Source organism: Crocodylus siamensis, chromosome 13, assembly GCF_052110815.1.
Source record: "Crocodylus siamensis isolate JL-2025a chromosome 13, ASM5211081v1, whole genome shotgun sequence".
Lineage (NCBI taxonomy): Eukaryota > Metazoa > Chordata > Crocodylia > Crocodylidae > Crocodylus > Crocodylus siamensis.
In genome coordinates this window covers 789964-807734 of record NC_143407.1, presented here as the reverse complement: position 1 = coordinate 807734, position 17771 = coordinate 789964, and the positions used below count along the sequence as shown (strand labels likewise).

General features: G+C 46.3%; 1 protein-coding gene across 1 annotated transcript in view; it reads left to right on the top strand.

Annotated features, from left to right (window-relative positions):
* Positions 1-2178: 2178 nt before the first annotated feature.
* Positions 2179-17771, top strand: part of MAGI3 (membrane associated guanylate kinase, WW and PDZ domain containing 3) — a 171547-nt gene continuing 155954 nt past the window's right edge. The window contains exon 1 of the mRNA XM_090026320.1: positions 2179-2613. Within this exon, the coding sequence (XP_089882446.1) occupies positions 2271-2613 (343 nt within the window). The 5' untranslated portion in view covers positions 2179-2270. The remainder of the gene's footprint in view (positions 2614-17771) is intronic.

The following is a 17771-nucleotide window of genomic DNA, read 5'->3' as shown; positions in this document are numbered from 1 at the left end:
AACCAGACTCTGCCCCTCTTCCGCCAGGGGTGGCTGGAGTGGCGGGGAGAAGGTCAACTGAAATGCCAGGGTTTGTGTGAGGGGAGCGGGCGGGATGGATGGCAGGGTCCTGCCCTGGGGGGCCCATGCTGGACCTCACCGCGGAGCACAAGGCAGTGTTCAGGGCTGGCCAGCCCTCTGCCAAAAGAAACAGAAGGGCATCAGGGACTGGGGGCTAAAACGGGAGACTCGGAGCAAAGCCTTCCACAGCGAGGCGTTGGAGGCAGGGACAAAACCGAGAGAAAAGTAAATTAGTGAATGGTGCTGATTAGAGAGTAAATTAAACTCTCCTATTTACTTTCCCCCGAGAAGAAAAAAATGATGAAACTGAAGGATTTGCTAAAAATTGAACTGTTTTACTGAACCATCTTAAAATTCAATATATAATTAACCTGTGCAACTCATTGGCATAAGGTGCAAAGACCTTGTAGGTTCCCCAGAGGACTGGGCGTCCTTCTGGGCGGTCAGGGCTATACCGAGGCAGGCTAGCTGCAGTCGCTCAGCAGTTCTGAATGTCACGCTGCGTCCATCAAGGTGCCACGGTATTGACTTGGGGTATAGCCTCAGTTTTAAAAATTTTGGCCAATGAGAAAATCCAGTTACATTTAATAGGATAAGAGAGATTTTTACAAGGGCTATAAACACTTTGTTGTTTCAAGGGTACAGACCAGCTACCAGCCTCGAGTTGGAAAGAAATTTCCTGTAATGAACTGCCTGTAATGTCCATGCGTTATGGTTTCCTGTGCCTTCCTTTGAAACATTTGGTACCAGCCACAGCCAGAGAGGCTCCTGGGATGGGTGGACTATTGATTTAGTCTGGTGTGGCAAGCCTATGTGAAATGCTAAATTTTGGATTCAAGTGGATTTGACAATGTCCCTTTTGCTGTCCAGGATACCTAACACCACACAGCCTCCAGCCTTCTCACTTTCACTCTGCAAGTGTAAAAGAAAATTTAGATCATTTTGACAGTTATTTTCACGTCTGTTGGCAGGTAGCCAAGTACCCTTCAAATGGCACGAGTGTAATGAGTCTGATCCATCCCTGGCAGAGCTCCATTAACACGAAAGGAGCCACAATCATATTTTCACCAATTTGATCAGCTAGTAAGTAGCCAGTTAATGTCTCCCTAGCTGCTCATGTCACTTTTAGATTATCTCCTCCCTTCTGCCGGCTGCCCTTCCAAAATCCCTTCATCCTGAGATTCAAATGCTACTAATTTTTTTGTTACAGTCCCTATTTTTGGCAGTAATTACCATATCACGTATAGGAGATACAGAACGGTGGAGATAAAAACATGTAGAAGCCACAGGAAACCCACAGCAAAGCACTGTATCCGTTTGCTACAGTTGAAAGTTTGCGGTGATTTCTGAATGAGAAAACTAGCTGCCTTTTCCAGTTCTGCACAGATGTTAACCATGGGGGAAAGTTCAGTGTGCAAAGCTGTTTTTTCTAGTCTCTGTTATTGCGGAGCTGGCCAAGAGCATCAGGAAACAAATAAAGGATTGCGATGTAGAGCAAGGGGCAGAACTTGGCCGTTTCCTTGTGTGCGAAGGACCACGCGCGCCTCGCCTATGTAACGTCACACCTCCCGCTGGTGCACCTGCACCCCCCCCCCGCTTCCCCTTCCATGGCCGCGTGTACACGAGCACAGCGGCTGCTGCTTCCTTCAGCTCCGGGCCGAACGGGGCCGGCGGTGTGGCGCCGAGCAGGCGGGAGCCGGGAGGGCCCTCGGCCTTGCGGCAGCAGACGCAGCGCCGGGGGGAAGGTGGGGAAACGGGCAGCAAGGGCACGCTGGAGCAGCAGGCTCTCTAGGGCTTATTTTTCAAGTTCAGCTAAGTCTGGCGTGGACCGTGCCCGCAGCAGCAGTGGCTCACTGCCCGAGGCCGGAAGGCCCGAGCCCCGCGCGTGCAGCGGGTAGCGGCCCGCTCCCGCTCAGCGGGGCGCAGGGGCCAGGGCAGCAGGCTGCCCGCCTGGCGTGGCAGCCCGCGAGCGGCCGGGGCGGGGGCGGCGGGAGGCAGAGGCCGCGGCCCAGCGCTCAGCCCGCCCGCCCTGCCCCGCTGCCTCGCAGCTGCCCCCGCGCGGGCGGGGCGGGGGCGGGGGCGGGCGCACACGTGCGCGGCGGGGCGGGGCGGGGCGCTGACGTCAGGGCGGGGCGGGGCCGCAGCGGGCGGGCGCTGGGCGGTCGGGTCGGGCCGGGCCGGGCCGGCTCGGAGCCCCATGCGGCGGCGGCATGTCGAAGACGCTGCGCCGGCGGCGGCACTGGCTGAGCAAGGTGCAGGAGTGCGTGGTGTCCTGGGCGGCGCCGCCCGACCCCGGCCCCGGCCCCGGCCCCGGCCCCGAGCTGCTGCGCGGCGGCGCCGAGCGCGGAGAGTTCCCCTACCTGGGCGCCCGCCTGCCCGAGCCCGGCCCCGGCCCCGGCCCCGGCCCCGCGCTGCTCTCCGGCAAGCCGCCCAGCCCCGGGGACGTGCTGCTGGAGGTGAACGGCACCCCGGTGAGCGGCCTCACGCACCGCGACACGCTGGCCGTCATCCGGCACTTCAGGGAGCCCGTGCGCCTCAAGACCGTGCGCCCAGGTGAGCCCCTCGCGGCCGGCCGGGCCCGCGGGCTTGCGCCCGGTGCGGCGGCGCCCTCCTTGCCTCGCCCAGACGGCGGGGCTGGCCTCCTCCCCGCGGGGAGCCCGAGGCCGCGGCAGCACGAGCGGCGGGCCTCCGCTGCCACGGCGCTGCCGGCCCCTGGCGAGCGCGTCGCCCTCTGCCCTCCATCGTCTGACGGCGCGCGCCGTTTCCCTTGCGCCGCCCGGCTCCTGCCTGCTGCCCGGGCTCGCTCGCTCTCGTTGTCGCGGAAGCTCGTGGCCGAGCAAAGGCGCTCCCGCCCTGGGCCCTCCTGTGAGGCTCGCCTCGGCCGTGGGGTTTGGTCTGCAGCTCCCCGCAGCGTGAAGTTGGCTCCAGTAACTTCAGTTGGACCTCCTGCCCCCGCGTCTCTGTTGTGTTCGTGGCACGGTGCCCCTCTCCAAAGCGCTCTGGCACACGAGGAGCGTGCAGGAAGCGTGTCTTCCGCGAGCTGGTGGCCCCTGCAGGGTAGTTGTCAGCTTACTAGGGACCCACAGATTGTGTGCGAGGGCCCTGTGAAGTCTGGCGGGCGTTGAGGCCGGGGGGAGGCTTATGGCAATAGAGATAAGGACATTTATTACGAACAGATTCTTTCCTTCTAAAATCAGTGGAGGAAAGATGGTCAGGATAAAAGCAACACAGAAAGAACCAGCTTTTTGCTTTTTTTTTTTTCCCCAGGCATCCTGCCATTTTTGGATAAAGTAGGACTTGCCCTTTGCAGAGCATTAGTCCTGACAGACCTGTTAAAAATGCTTGCCCTGTGGTCGCCTGCTACAGAAACGAGTCTGATGGAAAGCTTTGGTCTTGCAGCGAAGGGTTGCCCTCCCACGGTTGCTTTATAGCTTCAGCATTAAAATTTCATTCTTTTGTTCTGCTTAGGATATTTCCTTCCCCCTCTGTCTTCAGATTGCTTGGTGTTCTGCTGTGTCCTGATGTGAGCGTTGTAGCTCATCTAAACATCCATGTGTCACAGTGAATAATTTCTAGTTGCAACCGCTGAAATGCAGCGTGTGCATGTGATACGTGTAAGGTGGCTTGGCACTTTCAAGCAAACGTTTCCTGGAGCCGCAAGAGGCATCGGAAAGGATTGTAGTCCCTTTACTGAAGGCAGAGGTGGGTATTTCTAAAGGCACGGATCTCTGGGTTTTGGCCCCAGTCACATCTCTTAGTGGATTAACATCTATATAATCTTAAAATCCAGTAACGCTACAAACAGTTTTCTCTCAAAGAAGCTCAAAAAGATAAGAAATGAAGCGTGTGTGCTGGCTATGTGTAAAACATTGGGACTGACTAGGAATGAAATGGCAGCTGTCCCCAGGGCAAGCAAGAGATTCTGCGCTGTGCTGATTAATTTTGAACCACTTTGATAAATATGGATTCTGAATTTAAGAAGGGATATGCTACTTTTCTTTTTATCTGAGATTTACATGGCAAATGGGATTTTTTTCAGTTTTTTAATTAGGCCATTGTCAGATACACTAAGCACTTTACCTTGTGTCTATAGTGAGCAGGACTACACAGCAAGTTTAATACCAGAGCTTAACCTTTGGGGCAGTGTGATGGTGGGGTAGTGATTATTCCCATGGCTATAATATATGCGTACAAGTATAAAGGTACGTAACATATGGCTGTACAAATCGGGGTGAAACTGTCAAAGAGAATCACTTGCAGTAAAGGTAGATTTAAAGGAACTTGTGAATGAGTCTCTCTCGCTTTTTCCTGCTCACTTTTCCCATCAAGTGGGTTTTTTTTTTTCCTGGTGTGTGAGACGCATGAAAATGGTTAGGGACTCTGATTCCTGTGCAAGTTAATTGTGCTCTATTTGATAACTCAGTGTCACAAAGCTATGAAATACAATTTCTGGAAGTTATCTCCATAGTGATGTTTGCTACTATTTGAAGTGGGTGAAATCACAGTGGTCAAATGATATCTTGGCTTTGTCCGTGGTCAGGACTGATGTAAATGATGCAACGTTCTTGGAATTCCTCATCACTGTTTCAAAGCAATTCCTTTATTTCCCAAAGAAAACTCAGCTTCTGTTCAGAGAATGGGATTAATTCAAGTGTACTATAATTAGCCAGCACTATCAAATCATTCCAGTAAAGTCCTCTTTACCACCATGCATCTCAAATGTCAAGTTAATGCTAAATAGTGTTACCTGCAATCACACAGACTAATGATTCACAATTTTAAATCTGAAGCTAATTGCAGCTTCTCCAGTTCTGCACAGTGCGGGTGTGAACTTGACAAAGTTTAAACAAATATTAATAATTACGAATATTCTCTTCGATTATTTTTCGGTAAATCCGAAACTAGCGTGGCAGTAGACAGTCGTGGTAACGCTGACATCTTCCATCTGTGGGGCTGCAGCAGTTAGTCATGGATGCTAATCATGCTGCTTACACAGCCACCGCATGTAAACGCTGCCCTGGGTCAGATGTGTTTTCTTCGTTTGGAGTTTAGCTGTCCCTCTGCTTTACAGTTTTGGAGCAAATCAAACTCGGAACTAAGTTTTTCATCCTAAGACATGTTGCAGAGTAAAACGTGCAGTGGATTAAAGAGAATTTTGGGAACTTGGTGTTGGTTTGATTTTTATAAGGCAGCAGTTTAAAGCATTCCCCTCGCCCTGTGAAATGCTGCCAGAGTTGCATTCGGTGCCAGTGCTTCAGCAAGAGCTGCCTCCAAGTTGCCAAGGCATTCCCTTTGAGGGCCTTGTGACTTGGAAATCAGCTTCCTTTCCATCCCTGGTGAAGTGAAAGGTCCACGTTTGCTGAGCTTCTCGGAACGCACGGCGCAATGCGCTGGTTTGTGCTACTGTGCAGGGATGCTTGAGTCCTGGGCCACGGGACGTGCAGCGATCTTGCAGTGGCTCAGGGATGGGGCAGGCTGCTTTGGTTTTGGTGAAGTTGGCTCTGCTTCGCTGCTGCTGCATTTTGTTTTTATGTGGACTGTGATTTTAATGATCCATCACTGCATCTTGTCCTTTGGAAGGCATTTTGTTTGCGTTCAAATTAAAGAAAAACAGGCACAAAAATTGACTTAAATTAACACAACAGTGCAACAGGGGAAAGTTACTTAATCCTCCATTTTCCTTAAAATGACAAATGGGCCTTCACAACTCGAAGTACACGGAACTGGAGAGCGTCTGTCGTAGGCCTTGCCGTGTGTCTGCGCTCAGGTGCTGTCGGAGCTGGAGGGGAAGGGTGTTCCAAAGTTCAGTTTTATGTGCTGAGCATGTCCTGACCTTGGCCTCCTGACATTGAGTCACTTGTCAGCATGTTTCTTAATCGTTTGGTGTCTGTACAGCCTCTGTGTTGAATAGTTGCCTCCGTCTTAGTCAGTACCATAGTGCAGTTAAGTCTCACGTGGGTGTTTGTTTCAGTGGCCTTTAGCAGCAGATCAGTGGGCTGGCCTTGCTTTGCACCAGTGATGAAACATGACTCTTCATTAAGGAAAACAGCATCTTTATTTGATAGCAGTGAAATCAGCATCTGCGATGCTTGTAGCTAGCTTGGCAGTGGATCTGCAATAAAGAATTCAAGATGCAGCTTAGGCTTGTCGAAGTAAACACTTGAAAGATTTGAATGCCAGTTGTTAACTACATATTGCGAGGAATGGCCTGTTTCACTGATGGAGAATTGTCCTCCTCTCTCTGCCCTCCGTTCATAGTTGCCAATGAAAACGTACCTAATATTTTGTTGTCTCTAGGTACAAGGGCCTCCTGCTTCGCATGCGTCTGTGTTGCAACACTGCTGTAACTTCAGTGAACGAGCCAGCTTTAAATGAGCTCGCTTGTGTACTAGTAGCAGCCTGGCCACAGCAGCCTAGAGCTCAGGCTTCAAAATCACCCTGAGAAGCTGAGTAAATACTCAGGTAGCTAACACCTGTGCAGAGCTCTGTGCTCCTAGACGGTGATTTTGGGCGTTTGCTACACTGCAGCTGGTGCGAACCCACTGACATGCAGCTCCAGATCTGTGGTAACAGACAGAAGCTGAGGACACCTTTCCCGCTGAGGTATAAATACCGAAGCACTCCTTGTCAAATGTATTGCATTGGAGATGACCCTCGCATTACATTGTACATAAATATTTCTTAAAGTGGTGACTTCAAGCTCATTCCTAATGTGCAGATGTCCATATGATAAGTGGCAGGCCAAGGACCAGTGGGCCACGGACATCAAACAGTTCTGTCCTTAACGCAAAGTGAGCTCTTGCATTGAGGCACGGCTGGTGGCGTTTGCAAGGTGCTGATTGTGCTCTTGCCTTTGAAGGGAGAAATGGAGGAGATAGGCCTCCAGTGCAGTGCAGTGCAGCTGACCACTTCAGTACTACGTTCTGTTAAAAGTTAGTTTACTGGTTACTGCTGGCTTCATCTTTATTTACTGCAATATTTAGGCAGGAACTGAGCCCTTCTGCCAATGTGCTGCCACCACAGCTGTGAACGCTTCCACTGGCGCAAAACCACACAGGTGATTAGAGTAGTAGCTTAATAGCCAGCGGTGTTTCCGAGTAGGCTGTAAGCAAATGTAAGGTCCTAAAATAGGGTGGATTAATGAATAGGTGCAAAATCCTCAGCTCAGAGTTTGAGTAACACGACTTCAGGGATTCTCTTCTGGTCCTTCCAGAGGACAACGCTAGCAAAGCCATGGCGCCACGACTGTTGCAGCTTCAGGGCTGCGGGATTGCTGCATGTCCATCCTGGAAAAATGCATGCTACATTCAGCCATTTGCCTCCAGCCTCCCATAGCACTGGGGCTTTGTGAGCAGTCCAGTGGAGTGCAGCTCTGCAGCATGCTACTTGAACCTCTTTTGTGCTGAAAATGTGTTGGCACAGAGAGTAGTAGAAGGTGTCTGTCCTTCTCTAAAGTGAGTTACTGTACGAGTGGTATTTGACACCCTGCACTCCTGAACTGGGAAATGCTGTGAATTCTTTGCCGTGTGGCTTGGTAAATATACAGGAAACGACAGCAGACATGATATAAGCACCAGGACAGGCCCCATTGCTCGTTAGCTGAAAACAATACCTGTTGGTAGACTGCTTCAGTACATTATGTATGTGTGACAGGACTTGTTTTGATTCTTTAGTTTTGTTGGCTTTAGCTTTTGTTTCCTGTTGGAAGTAAATAACACAAGAATGGACTTTGATTTACAGCTGATGTTTTCTTTACAGATACACAACAGAAAAACTAGCTCTCTTCTGGGAGTGGGGTGGGATACATTTATTTTGGTAAACAATTGCTTATTGTTCTTAAAACTCCTGGCTAAGCCATTGTCTTGACCATCTGATTCATTGGAAAAAGGCAAAACGTGCAAATCCAGCCCTTGTCCCAACCCGCGCGGTCCGAGGCGCAGCAAAAATTGATAAACAAGATGGATTCACTGAGTTAGCTATAGGTGACCTGCTTTTAAAGCATTAATAATACGCTTCATTTTCCTACTGTGATTAGTCTCGGTGATTTTAAGTGCTTGACTTGAACAGCAAGGGCGCGCTGAATCAAGATTTGTGATTTTAATGCATCTTCTGAAGTCTTCAGGATCTTGAGTTAAATCTGGGTTTCCTTTCTCACTTTCTGCTACAAGTGAAGTTGAGCGGAAGTGAGAGGCAACAAGATTTTGGGGTGTTTCTTCTTCTAGGAATAATGGAAAAATGGCAAGCGTCTTTGACCAGTTTTGAGACCTTGTTCTACTGGTGATTGTCCTCAGTTTTATTTTCAAGCTGTCATTATAAATGGGCAGCTGTGATGCCAGTGGTGTTAATTATGGCCCAGTACTACTCGGGTATCTGTGGTGAAATGCCTGACTGGCAGCCAGATGCTGCATTTGTTACTCCTCGTCCCCTTACTGGACTAGGCTACCCTGTATTGATACGAGTATTTGGACAAGCCATGTTTTGAAGTTGCTTTCTCTGCAATCAGGATTTAGGAGGTGATGATGGAGTTTGTCTAAAATCTTTACCCCCCCCCCCCCCCGCCCCCCCCATTTGACTGGTTGAGGTTCACGGGGTTAGACCTTCAGCAGCAGGGACCAATTTCCAGGTGACTGAATTCTAAAATGTCTAAGGTACTTTTATAAAAATGAGCTGTTTACTATTGTCAGTTTGATGTACAATAAAGTATATATATATAAAGAAAGGCTCCTAATGTAAAACATTTGTTCAGTAGTATTGCAAAAACAAGGTGGACAATGTTGAATCTTCACTTCTATATTGCAGTAGCTTCTTGTTAAAACTACTAAAAGACGAAGTATGAATACTTCCACCTGCTTCTGTCTTGAAACAAATGCATCGGTAATGATGGGAGGTGACTTGTTCTGTTTACAGAAAAATGTCCAGACAGGTTTTTAAAGGAAGAACCAGGACTATACTCAGTTGGAAGGTGCTTTCTCAATAGTCCCTGTTTCTCTGTGTATTTCAAATAACTCATCAGAGCTCTGAGGTAGTTTTGCATCTTCAGAAGAAGTAAGAGGTTGGAGGCATTAACGCTCTTACCCTTCTTTAGAACCGTGTTCATGGGTTCTAAATTTTTTTGCACTTGATTTGAATTAAAGAATATTCCATTTCTGCTTCTTTGGTCCTTTTGTCCTGATTTGATATGATTAACAATCTGTTTTAAAAAAAAAAAAAATCAAAACTTTATTTTGGCGCTCCCTTATCAAGAATTAGAACTTGTTCATTCACTTCAGTGATGTACTTTTCCCTGCAGAAACCAATGCTATTTGCCGCCTAAGTGGACAATTAGTGTTTTATACATCGTATTTGGTTGCCTTTTAAGATGGGCATTTCATGTCAAGCGTGTCACACTAACTTGTTTTTGAATGTTGTTAAAATTAGCAGTTCGGATCAGGAGAAAACTTGCAAAGTAAAAAAAAATCAGAATTAGGAACCCAATTCTAGTTGTTTTTCTTGCAGTAGAAATGATTCAGCTGTTCTTTGTGCCTTTGAAAACCTCTGTTGGGACTCTTCAGTTGAAGTTTGGGGGGTTTATCCAGGGAAAGTGTGAATATTCTACTTGTTTTAGCACTGGAGAAATAATCTACGTCCCATTAGAAGCAGTACAGGTCCAAATCTGCCTGTGTGGAAGTGGCTAACTTTCAGGGGTATGCCTGGATGCTAGTAGTTATAGTCACAGCATTAGTATTTCTGTTGAATCTGACTTTTCCCCTTTCCCGTTTTAAATCTCTTGAATTACTCTCTCTTATACCAGCCCTCATAGGTAGTGTGGTTTGAGTCTTAATTTATTAATAATACGTGCATCACCACACATGGTGATTTTTCTTTTTAAATGTAAATGTTTTTTGCATTATGACTCTGCTCTCATATTTATGATGATCTAATTTGCTGTTGAGGGAAGGACCGTGACTTGGAAACTGGAACATTATGCTTTACTATGAATAACCTGAAGGGAGCAAAAATCTCTTTCAGAGTAACTAGAACTTTTAAAACAGGGAAAAGAATATCTGAAAGTGAAAAGGTCCCTTGAAATCTTTTTCACTGTATTTTGTGATTGAATATGAAGGATGCCCTTCAGGTTTCTCTTTAATACAGAACAGTTGTGACTGGGCTTGGTAATTTTGAATATATCTTTGTCTGGGTTTATTACATGGCCAATTAAAAGTTATCTCCTACAATAGGTTTTTTTAGGCAGTAATGTTTTTCTGTTATATAAAGGTTCCCATTCACCTCCCTCTGCAGATTACTCAGCATTAGTTTAGAAGCCGAGGAGTATCGCCACAACATGTATTTTCAGTGATTTAATTGTATCTGTAGACAGCACCAAAAAAAAAAAAAAAAAAAATACAGTGCAAGTCTACCAGCTTGAAGATTTTTGATTCCATTTGCTTGATTAGTTTTGCCTAAGTACTAAGATATTATTGATTTGAAAATGGCTGTCCCAGTTGTTAATAAAAATATGCCCAATTAAAATAGTAATCACGTGTCTGTTTTCTAAATAGGATTTTCAGTTGGTATGAAATCAGTTTAAAAGTAAACTTCATAAGGGCATTTTAAGCGTCTGTAATAGTCTTTCTTGCGTCTCCTGCTTTAGGGGTGTCTCTCTGCTTTATGATTTTGCTTACCATGAGGCCTCTGAACAGCTCCCAGCATTTTATCATCATTCTCTCCCTCTGCTTTGCCCAGGGTTGCAGAACTTCCCCACTTCTGGCCCACTTTATCCTGGAGCCATTGTTTTTCCTAAATGCTGAATGCTGGCTCCCTTTCTAGTCTCTGCCGCGTCTTCCAAACTCCCCGCCAGTCAGACACTTTCGTAGCGTTTCCCCTAGAGAAAAAGCAGGTGCATAATCCTCCTCGGAATAATTGTAGAAGGGCTCTGTGATTTGAACGCGCTGAAACCTAGAAGGTGGTCACGCTGAGCCTGTAACCTGGCCACGTGACCACAGCTCTGTGCCCTGGTCCTCCCAGCTGCTCGGAGCTTTCAGGGAATTCCTTTTCCTCTTGACATGTACCAGATGAGAGCAGACAGTCGTCTGTTAGAAAAACGAATTCTCTTTCAGAGTAGCAGAAGTATTGCTGCCTTATAGTCCTTAAATCAAGGTTTCCGACATCTGGTAAATACCTTAAACTTTCAAGTGCCATTACCTCTTGAATAACGGATTATTAAAACTAGTAAGTCACAGCTTTTAGTGCATTGTAAAGCCCTGCCTTACCTTTCTTATGAATAATTAAAGATCTTACAACTTTTATGGTGACAGTTGACCAAGTCGGAGAGGTTAATTTCCTTCTCTGATGCATTAATGTTCAGACTTGAACCTTTGGTGCCTGACAAGCTTGTCTAATGTATAAATCTCTTCCTAACGATGTAGTTGATCCGTTAAAAGATAGTACCAAACAAATCTTGTTTCCCTCGTAAAATGGGAAGCTAATGCATGTGATGCTTGTTCATTTTTTTAATGCTCCTTTAATTATTGATTAATCTCTTCAATAGTTGTTTATAGCTCTCTTCACCTGGACGTAACCTAGACTGACTCATTAATAATTTCACCCAACTTTGACATGCATTCCTCATAGCTACGGCATGGGAACTGTGTAGAAGTCTGAAACAGGAGAGTGCCGAGTCCTCAGCTTCTACTGAGTGCTGTGGGAATTCAGGATATGTAGCATGGCCGAGCTCTGATGATACGCAGCTTTTTTATTTAGAGGGGAAAGAAGTAGGGCATATCGTTCAAAGGGCTTCCCCGTGCAGATCAAAGCCAATCCTGCTTTTGGTTTCTGAGTCCTGAGATCACAATGTGTTTGTTCTGTGCTGATTGCAAACAGCACTTCTCAGTGGTGCTGTCATCTCCTGTGACAGTTTGGGATTGTCAGACACTACAAACTTGAGGCCAGATACACAAAAGGACTTAAGAATTGAGCATCAGAATTAGCTTGCAGGTGTCTGGCTCCTGCGGCGGACTCCCCAGCGTGGGGGTCAGTGCCCCACTTGCTGTAGGAGAATGGGTAGAGCTTCATCAGGTGTGGAGATTGCTTCCAGCACAGAGCACTCCGCATGTCCGTGGTTGTTTAGGGCATTCTCCTGAAAGGTGCGAGGTATGGGCTGGCATCCCCGCAGGCTATGGAGGACCAGGTTACTGTGTGCAAGGGGAGTAGCATCACTTCTTCTGGCCACATTGCTGTTTTGTGTAGAGCCCAGTCCTGCCTGCCTGCATTAGGTATGCACTGAGCATGCCTGAAGGGCTGGGCACCATGGCAGACGAGGTTCTTTGGGTAAATCCAACGTCTGATATACCTGGGCACCATGGAGCACTTCAGCAGGTGAATACATGATTTGAAGATCCTGATTGTGCTCAAGCATGAGAAGTGCTAATGTGTCCAGCCCTGCCGAGATGGTGTCAGTGCTGGTCACGTGCAGAACCAGGACGTGAGGCGGCTTAGGAATTTCCATGATGAAAACAGGGGTTCAGCAACAATAGGAGAGGTTTTGAGGATGGCATTGCTGGATGTAGCCACCTAAATTCCATTTGCATCCCGTTTTAGACACCTAAAGGCCTTCAGGGGATTGAGGCTTTTGTGTTCACCGTTAAAATGCTGTACCGTTGTAGAAATGCAGGAGGAGTAAAAAGCGCAACTAGCTAGAAGCAGTCTCAAAAGAAAAATGAAAGTGACTGCCCGGGTCATTGTCCAAGTAGAGCAGCAGAAAAGGGGGTGGGAGGAGACTGTTGTTTCTTTTTTTTGTTCTAATTTTTTTTCCAGATGCAGCAAATAGCAAAAACAGTTAAAAAGTATAAAGTGCAGACCTATAGTTGCTTAGTAATAATGCCTGCCACCACGTTGTACCCGTTGGACCTGATTGCCCAAATAAGAGCAGCAGAATTGCATCTGTGCTCCCTAGGTGGTTGTTGTGCCTTCAGAGCTCAGAACCTTTCCCTGTTCTCTGCTGACACTTCAAGATGGATTTTGATCAAATCAGAGGGAGATTATATCATGTGCTTTAGGACCAGTACGCTGTTTTAGAGCAAGTGCACCTAAACAGAAGTTCGCCGTATTGACTAACGATGATGATGAATAGAGAAAAACCAGATAAGGAAATTGTTAGAGGAAGAGTCATTATCAAGCTTCTAAGGGAATCTTAAGCAACAGAGAATGTTTAGTTAAAAAAACCCAAACCTCTGACTGTCGAACTGCAGCCTCAATACCAAGCAGACTTGCAGTCCGTAAATGGTTGTGATAGCTCGTTTTGTGCCTCTTATTAAGTACATGCTTTAAAAACACTTTTAGATACCATCACATATGTGGCCCTCCTTCTTTCCCACTACTGGCACGTCTTTATTCTGAGAGCAATATACCTGTCTCTGGAGAAAATAAAGTAACAAACATCATTTTGTATTTAACTAATGCACGAAGAGAAAAGCTGTTTGGGAAAATAATTGTGCCATAGATTGTAGTGTCAAGCTTCAGTGTATTTCCTGAAACCCTCAGGAGTTATGAATCTCTCTGGTTCCAAGAGAAACTCCATAGATTTCTGCACTGTGTCTTCCATTTGTAGTTTCACTCCTTTCTCTTCTGTGCTTAGTTTTCCTGAAGGTGGCCTAGACTTAAAACATTCACTAATTGAAAACATACTTTTACTCGTTGAACATCTTTGAACAGATGTCTGTTTTATTTCCTTTTCCAACATTTTGCTGGCTCCAAAACGCAGCCTGCAACCTTTGCCACTTGGAAAGAATTTCATGAAAGAACTCCAGTCCATTTCATTTCATTCGCTGGCCTGAGTGGTGAGTTGGGAGGCTGGCGGTGCTGAGTTCTGAACCGAGGTCTGCCGCTCAGTTGTTGGCCTTAGGAAACATAACCTCTTCCTGCTGAAGCTCCTCCAGCTCAGAGAGGGCTGATGATCTCACTAGGATTCTCTGAATTGTAATAACACATTTGCACAAAGTCTTGAAGCTGGAAGGAGCTAGTTAAATTGAAAGAAATAGCTCGTGCTACTAGATGAATCCTTGTGTGTAATTTTTATTTAAAAATTAAGAAATAGGAAGTTATAAATGTATGAAAAAACATTCATTCTTTCCACAAAGAGGTTTTAATAATGATTACAAAGTCAAGCTGCAAGCCATCAACTGTGACTCCCTTCCCTTTCCCTAAAGAAAGCTGGATGGAAACAAAGATGAGAAATACAGTGACTCAGGAAAGGAAGACGGCATTTGCGACATAATGCTTCAAGCTGAGTACATAAGACTTGTTTAAATTTTCTTTTGTGTTTGATGTGGGTACAAAAACTCCACGCGGGATAAACAATTGGGGGTTTGGCAGTTCACATGGGAAAGGGCACACTATTCAGAGACAGTCTGCACAACGAGCCAAATAACTAATGCACCCTCGTGAAACAACAGCTGAGAACGTGCATGCCTGAAGATAGTATTGCCTCTCGAGAAGAGGCATTATTCTGCTTACCTATTTCTCTGGAAGCTGGCAGTGGGCCAGTGTGGTGGTTCAACAGACTGATGTACTGCTCTCTGTTAGGCTCTGCTTCTGAGGAAGCCAGCTGAAGTCCTGAAGTTGCTAGTATTGTCCTTGCACTAAGTAGTGGGTTCATAGAGGTTACATTTTGCGGGGGGTGGTTGAACGGGAAAAGTATTTTTTTGCAGAAATTCCTTTTGATGGCAGAGTTGTGGAACCAGGAACTGGAATGGAAAAGTGGATGGCCACAGTTTAAAAGCATGAGACTTGAAAGATTGCTTCCCTTCCACAGTTAGGATATCCCAGATAGTTTGTGTTTCCTTTGTCCAGTATCCAATGAATATGAGCTCTTCAATAAACTTGCTCTTTCAAATGCCTTCGAAAGAGCCAGTGATTGAGAAATACTTTCAACTATTTTATTGAACTAACGTTAAAGCCACTAATACTAACATTAAAGCTTCCTAAAGCCACTGCTTTAGAAGCCCTGGAAATTTTTGCCAGTGTAAGGTCTGCTGTTAATAAGGGTATATTTACATAATTATTCAGATTTGTCCTCTTTCCCAGCAGCCGTCCGTAGTAAAAGGTCCTTCCCTTAGCACCCAACAGCAGTCGAGTCCACCACGAGAAGCATCGAGGCCCAGGGCTGAACTTCATTCGGTTAGCATCCTCCTTGGTGGTGCATTGGGAATCCCTCAGCCCCTTCTGCATCCTGCTTGCTGTTTCCACGTAGCTGTAATCAAGCTTGAGCGTAGAGAGGCGGTGGTGGGCTGACGCAGCAGTCAGCAACGCTTCCCTGCAGGCTCCAGGCGGGCCGGTGCTAGGACCCGGCCGCCCAGCCACGGCGTGGCCTACGCGAAGCTTTTTTGCTGCCCGGCCGCAGCGTAGCGTAGGTGAGCGCTGCCTGAGCCCCCTGGCTCTGCGGGCTGAGGGACTCCGCGAAGAGCTCGAGTAGAGTGCTTCTAGAAATCAGCTGGCCCGTTGCTCGTGTCTCGCGTTGGCCGTGAGAAGGTCGCGTGGACGGGGAGGCGTGAAGGTGGAGGACCAGCGAGCCAGTCTCAAAGGATGGAGAGTTAGCATTACTACAGATTTCTTTTTGGGCATGTCTTCTTTTTCCCACATCATTTGCTGTATAAACATTATATTTATCCCTCGCATAGAATGTGCTCATTTCCTCCCTCTCATCGCTTTGTTTGAGCGTACGCTGTAATGAATATTGTGCAAATGATTTTGCTGCCAGCGCTCTTTAATTGTTCCATTCTTTCCTAGCTACAATGAGCCTCAAAGTGATAACGAGGAGCCCTTATGACTTCATCTACAGGGCTGCTCAACACGGGTTTGTATTTGTGCTCGTTTTTTTGTCCACGTTGCTGAGATCTGTTCTCCCTCCGTAGGAGTCGCTGACATGGTTGTACTGACGTTCGTTAAGGAGAGGCCCGGCAGCATAAGAGGCAGGGTTTGCTACGCCGGAGTCGGAGCATGCAACCCAGACAGCGGTCTTCTGATTCACAGAGTTTCCAAACGTGTTACTCCTTACCCATACTCCCAGGACAGCTCCTTAGTAATGTGTGTGTGGGGTGGGGGAGTGTGAACAAACCGAGGAAACGGATTACAGAGATTTTATTCTCGCTGGAGCTGAACAACCGGAGGTCAGCCAAATATAACTGAAAGTATTGCTGACGTGCTTTGGTGTAAATGTGCTCGTTCAAATTGACGCTGAACTTCCAGCAATCCGTGGATATGGAGGCACTGGCATAAAGCAAACTTGTTAAAAATTCTGTAAATGAATTATTTAGCAGTTCTTTAGATTGTGAAGAAAAATGTTTTATTTCTACAGGAACTAAGCCAAGAGTTAGCTAAAACACGAGTCTTGATTAGACCTCGGGGCTCCAGTTTCAGGTTTCCTCTAAGTAATTTTAGCTAAAAAATTACATTTGTATTCTTTGCTTGCTTTTTTACAGAACATTTCTCTCTATCTCTCGCTCTCTTATCTCACTCTGCTTTACCAAAGATTTGAATTTGTATGTTTCCTCTTACAAAAGTTATTCCTTCACATTCTGTGGAAACACTAACGTTTTTAATTAAATACACTTCTCTCTTAGCAGATTGGCTTTTTGAATTAAGTTGATTATTTATGCTTACATGATTTGGAATGATTTAGGAGAAAATCATACATGACAACATAGCTTGAATGCCTCTGAAAAGCAGAACTTTTCAGCTGGCAATTTTTACCAGAAATCTGAAATGTTGAATAGCGACCTTTGAGTGGAGGTTAGTGAAGTCTAACTGAATTGATCAAACCACTCCAGCTGGTTTTAATAGTTTTTGTGATAGATGGTTGATTTGGGGCTTTGGAGGTACTGCAATCTCATTATTCCAGATTACTTGGTCCTTTTGTGTCTGATGTTAAGAAACACCCTTGACTGTTTCTAAAAGGCTGCATATTCTGTGTGCAGGATGGAAAGATGGTTTTCGATCAATATGTCCTGAGAGCACTAGGTTTGGGTTCAGAAAACAAGAGCAACTCTTCTCTGAATCAGCATTCAAGAGTACGCTCCTTATTCAATACGGAGCACAATGGAAGGGGTAAATGCACCAGGGAGATTGGCAGAATAGATCGATATGGAGCTACCCGTCACTGAAACCAGAACCAGAGTCATTCGTCTTCTGGATCGCTAATTGCTGTTTGAGCCAGTACTGAATTAATCTTTTCAAACTCCCGGTGCCTTGTGCTAGAAATGGAAACTGCTCCCAGATGACACTCCAGGGAATAGCTGAATGCTTTGGGGTGACTTCCAAACCCCACTTTTAAACGAGAGTTTATTCTTTGCTTATAGAGGGAATATTTCAGAGATGCCGTTTGCTTATGCTTTGGATTAAAAGACTCTATAGGTACAATTGGCAAGCAAGAAGTTAGCAGCGTAGACAAGTGATTCTCCAATAGGGTGCCCTGAGATTCTTTCAAGAGTGCCACAGGATGCCATGTCTTAGTACTGTCAGGCCTGCAGACATGATTCACAAGATAAACCCACGGTTTGAAATAAGAACCCAGAGTGTTACAACGTCCTGACCTGCTGTGGTCTGTCTTGAGTTCCTTGCAACAAAAGAATCCCTGTGTTATTTCTCCGTAGTTGAAAACAAAGAGCTAGCATTTTCCGAGGGATGCCTGGAGTCCAAAGAAGCTCGAGAACTGCTGATGGACACAGGAATTCCAGGGA